General features: G+C 43.0%; 1 protein-coding gene across 2 annotated transcripts in view; it reads left to right on the forward strand.

The window, feature by feature from the left end:
* PAPSS2 (3'-phosphoadenosine 5'-phosphosulfate synthase 2) overlaps nt 1-14,793 on the forward strand; it is a 42,295-nt gene that overhangs the window by 18,059 nt on the left and 9,443 nt on the right. Inside the window, exons 2-8 of one of the 2 annotated variants that reach the window (XM_035137390.3) lie at nt 3,160-3,274; nt 4,153-4,388; nt 5,182-5,320; nt 5,821-5,939; nt 6,067-6,180; nt 9,424-9,535; nt 10,629-10,658. In XM_035137390.3, coding sequence (XP_034993281.1) covers nt 3,160-3,274; nt 4,153-4,388; nt 5,182-5,320; nt 5,821-5,939; nt 6,067-6,180; nt 9,424-9,535; nt 10,629-10,658 — 865 coding nt within the window. The remainder of the gene's footprint in view (nt 1-3,159; nt 3,275-4,152; nt 4,389-5,181; nt 5,321-5,820; nt 5,940-6,066; nt 6,181-9,423; nt 9,536-10,628; nt 10,659-14,793) is intronic. The other variant, XM_035137392.3, reaches the window with a different exon arrangement.

The following is a 14,793-nucleotide window of genomic DNA, read 5'->3' on the forward strand; positions in this document are numbered from 1 at the left end:
CACTAAGGCTGCCTCAAACCCTTGCAGCTGCAAGCAGGATCGACAGCAGGGACACATTTAACCCCCTCAATACCATCAGCAGCGCAAATCATCATGAATGCGCAGTAAGGGAGAGGTCTAGAGAGGCTCTGAACCTGCACTCTGCGCTTGTTGCTGGTGCTATGTAAGTAACACAAGCAAGTTTTGACGGGAAGCAGGTATTCCCTTTGCCTCTTAACAGTCTTGCTGATTTCAGCTACCTTTGCTCCACCTTGTCCTTCTGCAGATGCTCCCAGGCTCTAATTCTGTCCCTGCTAGGACTTGTGCCCAGCACCAACACTGGCTTGGTTGGGAGTGTGAATGCTGAAAGTAACAAAGTACAGAAACTGTATGTTATTACTACTTTGGAAGAAATCTCTGTATCACTGTAGGATGCTGGTAGGACGTGGGTTGCACTGTGGTCTAAATCACTGAGCCCCTTGGGCTTGCTGATCAGAAGGTCAGTGGTTTGAATCCCCACGGCGGAGTGAGCTCCCATTGCTTGGTCCTAGCTCTTGCCGACCCAGCAGTTCAAAAGCACACCAGTGCAAGTAGATCAATAGGTACCGTGGTGGCAGGAAGGTAAATGACGTTTCTGTGCACTCTTGTTTCTGGTTTCTGTCACAGTGTTCCGTTATGCCAGAAGCGGTTTAGTCATGCTGGCCACATGACCCGGAAAGCTGTCTGTGGACAAACTCTGGTTCCCTTGGCCTGAAAGCGAGATGAGCCCCACAACCCCATAGTCGCCTTTGACTGGACTTAACTGTCCAGGGGACCTTTACCTTTACCTAGAATGCCGTAGTAGGTATGAGCGTGTTGCATGTTAATTTTGAGGGGGTTTTTTGGTCACTGAAACAGGATTTTCAAAAGTTTCAGCATTCCCAATCCCACTTGCCTTGCACATTAGCAGTGTTATAGTTTGAAGCCTAGGAAGTGGGTGAGTAGTTGGTAGTCTGCAGTTTGCACGCTCCTTCGTATTTTCTAGATTTGTTGTTTCATCTGGGATGCAGATGTGTTGTGAAAAACTAACAGTGTCTCTCTCTCTTTGAAGACTTGGGACTTCAACGGCCTTGTAAATATACATATTTCTCTAGAATATAGTTGCATTATTAGACTGATAAGGTCTATAAATAATAATGATTTCTTTTAGATCAGAAATATAGGTTTCAATTATATGTACTGGTAAAGGCGTCATTATGTGTTTGTCAAATTTTAATAAACATTTCTCCCCCAACAGAGCAGATATATTCCGCTTACAACTTGTAGCACAAAAACATAGCAACATTATGTTTATTTTATAGAGTTGCAATCTTCTTCTAGGAATCATTCTCAAAAGTCTGATACTGTATACATATACAGAGAGTTTTGATGATTACATTTTTGACTGTACTGTAGTTGTTGCTGTTTACGTTTCTGAATGATTGTGGGTTAAGGCGGTAAGTTCTGACCTTGTATAGCCCACTTCCAACCAGTGTTGGAAACTGAGATATGAAAGCTAGGAGCTAATGACATCTTAAACTTAGGTTATGGGTACAACAATGGAATATCTAAGCACGTTGTTTTTTAATAAGAAAAAAATGAACTGCAGCTGAAATACTATCTTCATTTTTCACATGGTCTGGTCCTTCCCCTGCCCACTCCCCTAATATTCTCTTCTCCAGTCTTCAGAGAGTAACTGGAAGTGGGGAGGCAAAAAAAGCTCCCCCTCCTTTCTGCAGTTTTAATCTGAAATCTGAGTTTTAATCTGAAATCTGAGGCACAGTACTGCACCCAGAGCTCAGAAACTGCTCACGCTAATGAAATTCCCTTTCGCAAAATGCACCTAAAACAATGGGAGTTTCGAACACTGCTTTTGACCCATCTGATTTTTTTAAATGGTTCATAAGGTTGCCTGGCTGTAATAATATAAAACTTATGCATATTGAAACATCAGGAGATTTGTTGGGAGAGATGAGCGAGAATGTGAATTTATTCTGCACAAAACACAGTTCCCAGGGACTTTTGTCTCTTTAAGAATGATTCAGCTAAAAGGCGAAGAAAGAGCAGGTCAAAAGGGAGTTTGGGCTCATGCTGGTATTTCCTGCAAGCTAAATAATTCCAGCAGGGTACAGAGTTAAACAAACCTTGAACATTTCTAGAGTTTATAAACACAAGCTTCTTACTTGGGGCTCTGTGGTGATAAACAAAAAAGGATTTTATAGTGTTTTGGGAGGTGCTATAGTGAAGATTCAAACAGTGTGATAGGCAAAGTCCTCCTTTCAAATCTCTCTTCAATGTGATAAGGAAGCTTCTGTCTGTGACTCTTAGGCTTCGTACACACCATGCATTTAAACCACACACCTTGCCACATCAAATCTTGGGAAATTTAGTTTAAGGTGCTGGGAAATGTAGCTTTGTGAGGGGGTAAACTACAGTTCCCAGAAATCTTTGGGGTGGAAATGTGCTTTGTATCAGCAGCCTTAGTCCCTGATTTTGCGGTGTGAGAATCAAAATATGGGGGATGTTGACTTCCAGGATTGTTGTAAGACTTACTGAGATAAGGGAGGGTTGTCCAATGGTGACCTTTAAGGTAACTGAAAGGACTTCTGCTTGTGCATGGCTGAGAACCTGGTTTTCACTGATTCCAACCCCCTGCCCTGCTCAGCCACCTGTGCCCCAGCCCAAAAGCTTCTCCTGAGGACTGAGGGATGCTCCAAAACAGTATGGGATATAGCACAGAATGGTTCAGTGTACAGTCATACCTCGGTTTAAGTACGCTTTGGTTTGAGTACTTTCAGTTTAAGTACTCCGCGGACCCTGTCTGGAACGGATTAATCCACTTTCCATTACTTTCAATGGGAAAGTTTGCTTCAGGTTAAGTACACTTCAGTTTAAGTACAGTCTTCCGGAACCAATTGTGTACTTAAACCGAGGTACCACTGTATAGTGTCCTATCTCGTATGAATAGAAGTATGTTCTGCAAGCATGGGGGTGGGGGATTTGTTCCCAGACCCCATTTGAGAGGGTTGGATTCCTGAAGATCAAACCCCTCCCCCTTTGTTATTTTTTTGCTTTATGATACATTCAGGTTGTTTCGTTGCTGTCAGTCATGGCAGAAACGGTTTCATTCCATGTTATTTGTGTGTGTTTCTGTGTGCTTAGAATCTCCATAGGTCCACCAATGTGGTCTACCAAGCTCACCACGTTAGCAGGAGTAAGAGAGGGCAAATCGTGGGCTCAAGAGCTGGCTTTCGAGGCTGTACAGTGTGGCTCACAGGTATCGTACTCATGATTAACTCAGCAAGTTGGCACATGGGGAAAGCTATTCACATAGTGGACAAAGTTACTGTATTGCAACTGATGGGCCCATTATTATAAGTCACCTATAAGGAGAAAGAGGTGTTGTTTAATGTTCAGTTCAGCATGGCCAAGAGATGTGAGTTCTAAATGCTTTAATACAGTGGTGGTGAATTTCTGGCCCATGGTTTGTGCCTGGCTCCCCGACCATTTTATTTTTATTGTATTTGTCCCTGCCACAGACACCCACCAGCCTTGCCAGTAGCATGGCTCATCTGACAAATAGTGAGGGGGTGATAATCCCTGCATGTCAGTTGATCTACGTGTGCCCTGGATCTGTGTGTGTTTGGTGTGCGTGGCATATGCGCCTATCTGAGGCAACGTATTTGTTACTGTCACTGGATGCTCAGAAACTGAGACTTCATGTAGAGCCATTGCTGGCATGCAGTCCTGGGTAGCCACAGCAGCTCCCTGGCTCCCATTTCCCCAGCTAGAGCTTTTTTCTTTTTTTTGTCTATCTGTAGCCAAAATGGACTGAAAGAAGCTTTGCACAAACTGTTCTGTTAATCAACACTCCACTGTAGACACCTTTTCCCTGAGCAGTTAGAATGTTTGTGAACATTTCCCAGAAGCTCAATCAATGGATAAAGAGACTCGTACATGACCAAAGACAAACACACATACCTGTTGTTTGATGAGTTAGATAACTTGTTTATATAGGAATAAAAATGTTTTATTAAATGAGTTTAGTTGCATGATCTTTGAGAACTTATTTTATGAAATATTTGTGAATGTGATGGGACCTTTGGTTTACATGAAAAAATCACAGATTTTATGCACTGCCTATTATTAATACAGGTCTTTCTGGCGCTGGAAAGACAACCATTGGGTTTGCACTTGAAGAGTACCTTGTGTCTCATGGCATCCCTTGCTACTCCCTTGATGGGGATAACATTCGTCACGGTCTCAACAAAAACCTTGGCTTCTCTGCTGATGACCGAGAAGAAAATATCCGTCGCGTTGCTGAAGTCGCCAGGCTGTTTGCCGATGCTGGACTTGTTTGCATAACAAGTTTCATTTCTCCATTCTCAAAGGTAAACCTTTCAAGAAAATCGGTTTAAGAAACAGCATATTTCCCAAGCTGTAAAAGCTACTTTTACTAATATTTGTGGAAAGAAGATACATAATTTCCACCCTCCCTTCCCAACAGGCGGGGGGGGGGGTTGAGACATCGAGTGGGCTTACCTGGTCTGGTGCCTCCCACCTGGGTCAGGGTGGCTATTGTCCCGCCCCCGGCCTGGGAGGACACTGGACGGCCAGCTGGGGGTGGGGTGAAGACCAAGGGAAATAGGCCGACCCCTTCGGCCAAACCTCACTTTGTTTCTTCCTCTTTCAACATTTGGGGGCTAAAAATACAGTCCTTTAAATATATTGTTTCCATGTAAAGCATTGTCAAGGGGTGTTGGAATGGAGGTTGGTCCAATGTTTTTATTTAGCATAATGCAAAAGAATTCTGTTTATAAAATATAAGCATGTCCCTGGCAGAGGGGGGGGGCTGTGTCCTGTGTTTGTGCGCCCTGTAGGTCTGGATACATCCCTTGTTTGGATTGATGTTGGCATTTTAAATGTGGGTATATCTCTTATTTTAAATGTTACCTTAACGCTGACGTATTGTGCTGTTTTGCTGCTGTTTGTGGGTAGATGCCCTGAAAAAGCAGGATAAATACCTAGAAACAAATGAACAAATAATATGAGAGAGATATATATTTGTATCAATGTCCTGTCATGTCTCTGTGTGTGAGAGTGTGAGTGTTTGTACTGTAACATAAAAGGAAACAAATGTTAGCATTGGTATGCTATTATTTACTCTGCTTTCCTTTTATACAGGACCGCCAGAATGCAAGAAACATTCATGAGACAGCTGGACTTCCTTTCTTTGAAATCTTTGTGGATGCTCCCCTGAGTATCTGTGAGAGCAGGGATGTGAAAGGCCTTTATAAAAAAGCACGAGCTGGAGAAATAAAAGGTATGCCAGTTTTTGCGTCTACTGATAATGTATTCCATTCCCCACATGAAATCCCCAGTTCACATATCCCCCCCACCACACCCCACTTCTTCCATAAGTCTTCCTTGAGCAGCAGACTTGCTTTGGCTGAACTCTGCCCCAGTCTGAATTTGTGTGTTACTAGATACCCAGCTGAGAGATGGCCAGGGGTCTCCCATGGCTGTGCCATGGCTAACTGCAGCTATGGACCCGACACAGCTGTGTTGTGGGAAGGAAGGGGCACTCTGGTGACACATTCTCCTCTTTGAAACCCAATGAGCTAGATAGGAAACTCTGCTGCCTTGGAAGGTAGCAATTTCTCTGTAGTGTTTTGACTTAAGTAGTTGATGAGAGGTCTCCAGCAGTTCGTGCAAAAGTCATTCCTAAGCATGGGTGTCCTGAAAGAGAACACATTTCCTTGCCCCTTTTAACCACTTGACTGCCATGCTATTGTTTATGTAAATGAATATTCCACACTCTAGGATTCACTGGAATTGACTCAGATTATGAGAAACCAGAAGCGCCTGAAATTGTGCTGAAAACCAACATATATTCTGTCACTGAATGCATCCAGCAGATTGTGGAGCTCTTGCAAGATCAGGTACCCTGTTTCAGTAACGAAACCTAGAAAAAAACATGAATGTCTCTCTTTTTTCTCCCTTCCCAGACCCATTTTTGACAATGACTATTGTCACTAAGGGCCTTCATGTCTTCTTTTTATTCTCTAGAACATTGTTCCGCCAACTGCAATCAAAGATGTCCTTGAACTGTTTGTCCCTGAAAATAATGTTGAACAAGCTCAGGCTGAAGCCGATACACTGCCTTCTGTGAAGATTACCAAGGTAAGAGAGTAGTAACCTGGAGGAGTGAAAATGTGTTAATCTGCTGTAGCAAAACCATCCAATGGTAGTGGATTTCTTCACCCTTACATTCCTTCCTCTGTTCTAAGGATTATACATTGTTTGGTGTACTATGTATCAGAGAGGTCTATCAGTGCATGGAGCCACTAATTCTTGTTGGTGCCACTTCAGCACCGTCTTCATTTACATCTAAAGCGGCATCATACCACTTTAAACAGTCATGGCTTCCTCCCAAAGCATCCTGGGAACTCTAGTTTGCTAGAGGACACTGAAAGTTGTTAGCACTGCAGACCTCTATTCCCCCTCACAGAGCTACAATTCCCAGAGATCCCTGGGAAGAGGGTTTGATTGTTATAACCTCTCTGGGAACTGTAGCTCTGTAAAGGGGATGGGACGTGGGTGGTGCTGTGGGTTAAACCACAGAGCCTAGGGCTTGCTGATCAGATGGTCGGCGGTTCGAATCCCCGCGACGGGATGAGCTCCCATTGCTCGGTCCCAGCTCCTGCCAACCTAGCCGCTCGAAAGCACGTTGAAGTGCAAGTAGATAAATAAGTATCACTCTGGCAGGAAGGTAAACAGCGTTTCCATGCGCTGCTCTGGTTCACCAGAAGCGACTTAGTCATGCTGGCCACATGACCTGGATGCTGTATGCCGGCTCCCTCGGCCAATAAAGCGAGATGAGCGCAGCAACCCCAGAGTCAGTCACGACTGGACCTAATGGTCAGGGGTCCCTTTACCTTTAAAGGGGATGGGGCTCTTTGAACAACTCTCAGCACCCTTTAATGAATTACAGTTTCCAGGATTCTTTTCCAGGGGTGCCATCTGAATGTTCTGCATCGGGTATCAAAATCTCTTGGATTGCCTTTTGAATGCTTTCCAATCCTAGATTTTTACTGGCTTCTTTTAACCACTTCTGGATTTTAATGGATATATATTTATTATAAAATATTTGCTTTCCTGTTTGTATTGCTTTTTGAAGTGATCTTTGTAGATTTTAATCATGAACTTATTGTAACTTCATTGCCCATCACCTTGTCCACCTACCTGGTAGAGAAGTGGCTGGCAAAGGTGGTAAATAAACATTCCCAGGGCACCTTAAAGACTAACACATTCACTTTGGCATATGCCTTTGTAGACTAGGATCTACTTATTCAAATGCAAGATGGGAGAGCAAATTGGAAAAATAGTTCTGTTCTAGATAATAATCCATATCACTCTGTCTACTGTATAACTAGGGAAATCAGGGTCCAGCTAAATATATGTAGCCTTCTCAGTGTGTTCAGTAAAATACAGTCATATGTAATCAGTACTTAAAACTTTTCTTTGTTACCTTATGCCTTAATGCCATCATTGGGTGCACCAGGGGGTGAGGAACTATTTGTTTAACTATAACTCCCATAATCTCTGACCATTGGCTATGCAGACTGGGCTTGTTGGGAGTTACATCTGGAGAATTAAGGATTTCCCTTCCTGATTTACACTATGGAAAGGTTCCTCAGAAAGACTTGTTTCCTCTCAGCTAACTCTGGCAGAAGTTGCTGCCCCCCTTATGTGTCATGGACATGCTAATTAATGAGAGAGTTTACGAGATGGGCTGCCATTTATGCCTCAGGGAGACAGAATCCAAAATCCCGTGTGTACCTCAGGTTTTCCCAGTTCTATAATATTCAAACTGTAATTCTAAGGAACCCTCTAAAGCTTATCCGGACTTTCATAATAATAAGAGTAAAAGGCTGCTTGTTCACCACTGACTGCAGTCTCCCTCTAGAATACACTAAGTTCCTAAATGAGAGTGTTTGATGTATTCTTAGGCCACGAACCTTTAGCTTACCTGTGTGTTTGGGGACCCATTTCCTAATTGTTGTTATTATTTTTACTGTGTATCTGTATGGTGGTAGTGATGCTGTTGTGGCCCACTTCAGATTAGGCCACAAGCATGTAAGTGTGAGGGAACTTCACCATCTGAAGACCAATATTCCAGGACAGGCATCCCCAAACTTCGGCCCTCCAGATGTTTTGGACTACAGTTCCCATTATCCCTGACCACTGGTCCTGTTAGCTAGGGATCATGGGAGTTGTAGGCTAAAACATCTGGAGGGCCGCAGTTTGGGGATGCTTGTTCTAGTACTACACCAAGGCCCAGTGGCCCCAGTCCCCACCCTGTGTTGATTCCAGGGTCCAAAACATTCCTTAAGGTGCTCAGCTACATACAGGTGTCCTGTGGCTGACTTACAGACAAATCAGTTTAGAAAGGATTCTCTGAGGGCAAGATGTTTGAAACTCTTTGTACAAGCTAAGAATAGATCTCTTTAAATGCAATGCCCTTGCTGTTTCCTTTAAAAAAAAAAACCACAACCAAACAAACATAAAATGAAGAGTTAACAACCACTAGTCAACACTGAGTTTATTCCGGGCTTCTTTTATCTTTGATGCTTTTGATCCCAATGCAATTGGACTCAAAATGATTCTGACGACACCTGTGGCCATCTACTGGCTAATATTTGCAGGTGCAGTCATTTACACTTCTACAACTGCATGATTAGAAATTAATATCCGGCTGCTTCTGTAGAAATGCTAGCTTTTTTTTGAGGGCTGTGTATTATTATTAATTGCATGCCCTTCGTATATAGTTGAGTTGGGGCTATGTTGATATAAACTGGCTATAAGCAGGCAGTAAATTTCCAGAGCTATGAGGGGGATCCAAAACCTGCCTCTTACACAGTGTCTACCAGGTGAAAAGGCTTTACTACCTTAATGGTGAATGGTTGGTATTGCTATTGAAGGGAAAGGAATTACATGTGGGGATAATATTGCATTGTAGCAAAGGTTTCCCAATATTGCTGGCATTGTGTGACCTGGTCATGAACCATGAGAGAACTCTTGGGGAGATACAGCTCACAGTATACTGTATGGGTTTCCCCTCAACATAATCTGCCCATCATAATGACTGACACCTGCTAGTAAAAAAAAATGTGGTTCTGATGTTTTATGCCTTTTGTTTTGGTCATAAGTAGCTTACAATTTTTAGTATCGTAATTGGGCCTGTATTTTAGTAGTGGAAATGTAGTCGCTTTTATCTAAGAATTTTTTTTGGGGGGGGGGGGACAAACAAGAATTGGGGACACTCCATTGTATTTAATTATAAAGTAATTTGCAATACTTAAAATTGTGAAAACAGGCAGTCTTGTGTTGTAAATCTGCCATATGGTGTTCTCTTTTTTTCAGTTGGATCTACAGTGGGTTCAAGTCCTAAGTGAAGGTTGGGCCAGCCCATTGAAAGGATTTATGCGGGAGAAAGAATACTTGCAAGTTATCCATTTTGGCACCTTGCTTGATGGTATGATTTGCCGGTTCCTACACTTTGTCTTTAGAGCTTTTGCCTGCCTATATGCACATTGCGGGAAATTCAGCAGAAGAAATCAGTTCAGAACACTTACCTTTTGAGGTGACTGGAGCATAGCTTTTGAATGAAACAGTTCACATTACTGTTGTATTCGGAGATGTGAAAAAAAACCTGCTGATCACACTCAGGTGCCTCCATGCCAGATTCTGTGCATGTCCAGTTGAACTGGACCTAGCCTCACTCCCAAGGGCCACAGAAAATGCACAAAGCCTAAGCCTTTGTTTTGGGGGAGTATTTCAGGTAGTCATACAAGCTTTCCTCTTTATTTCCCAAGTTGCTGGGCTTTAAAATGCTATTTGTAGTATAATGGATAGTGTGTTGGTCTAGGAAGCCTTGGGTTCAAATCCCCACATGCATGATTCTCACTCAGTTATCTTGGATCACTTACTGGGCATAATGCAACAAAAGTTAGTTGTAACTAAATTCCACTGAAACGTAGAGCTGAAAGTAGTTTAAGGGTTGCTTTACTTCCCATGGGGTATGCACACATTTCTTATGTCCCCCCATTGCCCCCTGCAAATAGGATTCACAGGGTTTCGTTTTGTTTTGTTTTCTGAAAGAATACACAATCTGGAAATCTTTGGAAAGTGGAATGGAGCCCTCTTCACTTAAGTTCTGTTCCACTGCTTGCCATAATATTTATTTGCAAAGAACCTTCGTGAGATAACACATGGAATCTTTTAATCTTGCCTACTGTATGGAGTTGTTGTTATTAACATAAAATAGGAAAACCTCAGAGCCCATGTACAACTAAGTGGCCCCAAATTAAAACCTACATTCTCACCTGCATAAAAGGACAGAGCCAGTCAGTTGGGTTCCAGCCTTGCATCACAATACAGAACAGGATGCACAAGTGCACCTGAGTTTGCTGCACCCTTGAGAACCTTTTTCTCTCTTCCTGCGTTGGTCTGAACGAATGCCACCATGAAACAAGAGGATGTTGAGGGTTAGAGCATCAAATTGAAGTTATTTGCTTGGGGGTGGGTCAGTCAAAATACAGTTGATAATTGTGCTTATATTTTGCCAGGAAGGGGTAGAGTTGATATATCCGAGCTTGGTACGTATTCAGTTGTTTTCTTCCCCCACTATGGTATGAAAATAATTACAGTTAAGAGATTTTCATTTGAAAAGTTAGAAAATGTATGTTATGGAAATGAAATTTTGGTGTAGAGGTCTGCATTCCATTACGAGTATATTCGTGATCCAACCAGTTACCAGTAACAGGCTGCTCATTTTTATTGGCTGGAAACGGATACATCTTAATTGGCTTTGATCCCTGATTGGCAAAGCTCTTGCACTCAGTTTCTTTTGTTTAATGCGATTCCTCACTGAATATTGGCCATGTGCAGCTTGTCGACCATTGACCCACATCCAGCTCTCCAGTCCCATAGACTGAATATTTGATGATAAGGCCATTGATGGAATCTGCAGTTTTATCTCTAAAATATATATTTCCAAAGAGCGTTCGATAAGACTTAAATAAAAATGCATCTGGTTGAATTGCACTATGAATATATTAAAAGTTCCTGATTATGCATGGATTAAATATGGATGACCTATAGACTTGGTAAGTATAAAATTTAAAATAAGCTCAGCAGAATCTGCACGGTGGCTTGGATTCAAAGGTTCCCTCCTCCGTGAGCAGAAAACCTCTTTTGATCATGGAAGGACTGTGGAAGAGCGTTGCACAAGAACAGTTCTTCTGTTTCCGCAATACCATTTGCTATTACTGCTCTGGATTCCATACATCAACTGGTTTTACTTTACATCCCTGATATATGTGCAAAGCAAGCCCTCGCAGCTGGAATGCAGAAAAGCACTTACAGCAGCCACTTGCAAACACAGCGACTTCAAATCCCCAAGCACCAAGAGCCAAGGAAGCCTGGCTTTCCTAATGTTTGTTAAGTGGCTATTGCAAGCAATTTTCAATGGGGACATGTTTGCTCTCCAGCCATGACGTCATACTTTCCAGGAGTGAATGGCATGTGTCACAATTTATTTATTTGGAAGCTGCAATGTAGTCCAAGATACTTTATTGCATTAGACCTTCAGCTTGTACCCCAGCCATTAGGGCTTGCTTTGCACAAATGTAAAGGATTTTTAAAAATTCTTCAAAGAACAGTGGTAATGACTGTACTTGCTTTTTGCTAGTGTGTCTTTGGATCCAACCCATAACCAAGATGATCAGATGGATAATCTCGATAGTTAGAGTAGTGCAAATAATCACCGAATCCATTAAAATTTGACTTTGAAATTGTAATGAAAATCACATGCATTCAATAGTTAAAACTGCCATGATACTTCATTTCAAATTTGTCATTGATTATATTTTTTATTAACTGAAAACTTCAAAAAAAGTTTTAATATGTTTGCAAGCATTAAAAGCAACCACTAGCTAAAAAAAATTGGGTAAGTTTACTAGAGAGTATAGTTTTTACAAAGTAAATGTTGTGTTTGAACAACAACAAAATGAAACTGACTGTAAATATCCTGGCATAGGATCACTGGATGCACAACAAAACAGAAGGGCAAAGTGATATTTTGATGCTAAGAAGTGGCATAAACTCAGCATGTGATAGCCAACGTTAGTCACAGTCTGAGTAGACCTACAGTGGAACCTCGGTTTATGAACACAATTGGTTCCAGAAGTCTGTTCATAAACCAAAGTGTTCATAAACCGAAGCGAACTTTCCCATTGAAAGTAATGGAAAGTTGATTAATCCGTTCTAGATGAGGAAAAACACCCCCTAAAGCAGCAGGGCCTTCGCACCGATGCCTTCGCGGAGGTCGGGGAGCGCTTCTGCGGCTGCAGCCCAGTCGCAGAAGTGCTCCCCGGCCTCTGGGAGGCATCGGAATGAAGTCTCGGCTCCGATGCCTTCCGGAGGCTGCAGCTTCACTCTGATGCCTTCGTGGAGGCCGGGGAGCGCTTCTGTGGCTGCAGCCCAGTCGCGGAAGCGCTCCCTGGCCTCTGGGAGGCATCGCAACGAAGGCCCGGCTCCGATGCCTTCCGGAGGCCGGGGCTTTGCTCCGATGCCTTCGCGGAGGCCGGGGAGCGCTTCCGCAGCTTGGTTGGCAGCTTAATTCTGCAGACAAAATACAGCTATGGCAGAAGAAATTGAGCAGGCCACTCTGCTGATTTGAGAGCACACTGAACTGAACTGTCAGTCTTGCTATAGCTGTGCTGTGACTCCACTGAGTCACCTACTTGAAGGAGCAATTTGTGCAGAGTTTATGGCTATATATGTCATTTGATCAGTGTAGCGATCATATGTCCTCTTTTTCCAGGACACTTCCTCTTTTTCATGGGTAGAGTCATCCTAGAGATCCATAATTAAAAGTAGAAGTTGGCCAATGTCTCCTCTTTTTTTGCTCTTCAAAATATGGCAACCCTACAAATTTAAAAATTTTGCTGCAGAATCAAAGAAAACAAACCTTAGTTTAAAAAAAGAAGAGAGGAGCTACTGGTGAAGAGCCAAGGTCTGAAGGTCACTCATATAAAATGCTAACGATTATATGAGTCTTGGAAGCAATCAGCAAACAAACCAGTAATCATTACAAGACATCATATCGTTCTGAACTGTGGTTCTGAACTAAGGGATTCACTTTGTCCTTGATCCAGGAGTTTCACAGCCACTCCTAAGTGTTCCTGTGTGTTTTCCTCCATTCGCTCCAATAAGAGGGCACAGTACTGTGTGCATAAAGGGATGTTGACACAGAGCTTCTCCTATTGAAGTGGATGAAGAAATCCTTACTTGCACCTGACTGCTTATGCCTTGTGGCAACATGCGAGGAACAGCTGGCTCAAGAGGAGTGTGTATGGATCTGTAACGTTCTAAATATAAACAACAGCTTAAAAGTCCAATTAGGATATTGCATCCTCTAACATCTTTGTTGAGGTTGATGTTGTACCAGCAAACTGTAGTGGTACGAAAGGGTGTTTGTTTTTTACAAGGTGAATAAACTTTTTACATAGTAGCTCATTTGGTGTCTAGCCTTTCAAGTGAGTTCAAGTTAAGTCCAAAGTATGAAATTATGCCATCCAGTGTACTCTCTTGTGACTCCCTGTGCTTAGGTGTTATTTAACCTGGTTTTAATCACAGATTAAATGTAAAATGTTTTTCATTGCTCCGATGCTTTAATTATTGGAAATGGTTTTTTTATTGCATTTTGAAGGGTTATTGATTTTAGTGTTTCAGTGCAAATTGCCCTTGGAGCAGAAACACCGAAAAGTTCATTTATAAAACAAATACATTTCACCTCTAATCTCTGTGCTATGGCTCAGAGCACCCTTCACCATCGGGTGTGTCAACTGTTGGCAGCTCCTGGACAGAGACAGCCTTAGCAAAGTGATCAATTCTCTGCTAACCTACAGATTAGACTACTGCAATATGTTAAAGGTGCAGATGTCTTTGAAGATTGTTTGGAAACTACAGTTAGTTCAAAATATGGTTGTTAGACTGTGAACTGGGGCAGCTGGTGTGTCGGCATGGAGAAATTGGATGGGGACAAGTTTTTCTCTCTCTTTTACATATCACTTTCTGCTGGATCTGTTCAGGGGCGTAGCCAGGATGAAAATCAGGGGGGGCAAGGGGCGGGGAGCAAGGGGGCGGGGCCAAGGGGCGGGGGCGGGGGCGGGGCCACATCGGAGCAGGCCGAAATCAGAGGGAGGGAAAGCCAGCCAAACGCTTTGCGCGGCTCTGGTGCTTTCCCGCCGCCCGCCCCACAGCCAGCCAGGGAGAAGGGAGACGGCACCGGGCGGGCAGTGGGGCAGGCTGGCCAGTGGCCCTGCTTCTAGGGGGGGCAATTGCCCCCTCCTGCCCCCCCTGCCTACGCCCATGGATCTGTTTTTAATTGCTGCTGTTTTTATCCTGGGGGTCCCACCCTTTTCTTTTCTTTTAAAGTTTTATGTTGTAAGCTTCCCTGGGTATTTTGTTTTAACATTAAAGCATGATAGATAGATAGATAGATAGATAGATAGATAGATTAGATTAAATAAGTGAATCACCAAAACCTACAATTGGTGACGGGGACCTTCATGTTTCAGTGCTTCCAGATGAGTAACTTAACTATCCTTTTCACATATCTGTGCCCCCCCCCCGATGTTGTTGAGCCACAGCTCTGATCATCAGTGGCTATTGGCATTGCTGGCTGGTGCTGGAGCCCAGCAACATCTGTGGAGCCATCAATGACAT

Source organism: Zootoca vivipara, chromosome 5 (genome assembly GCF_965207765.1).
Source record: "Zootoca vivipara chromosome 5, rZooViv2.hap1.1, whole genome shotgun sequence".
Classification (NCBI taxonomy): domain Eukaryota; kingdom Metazoa; phylum Chordata; class Lepidosauria; order Squamata; family Lacertidae; genus Zootoca; species Zootoca vivipara.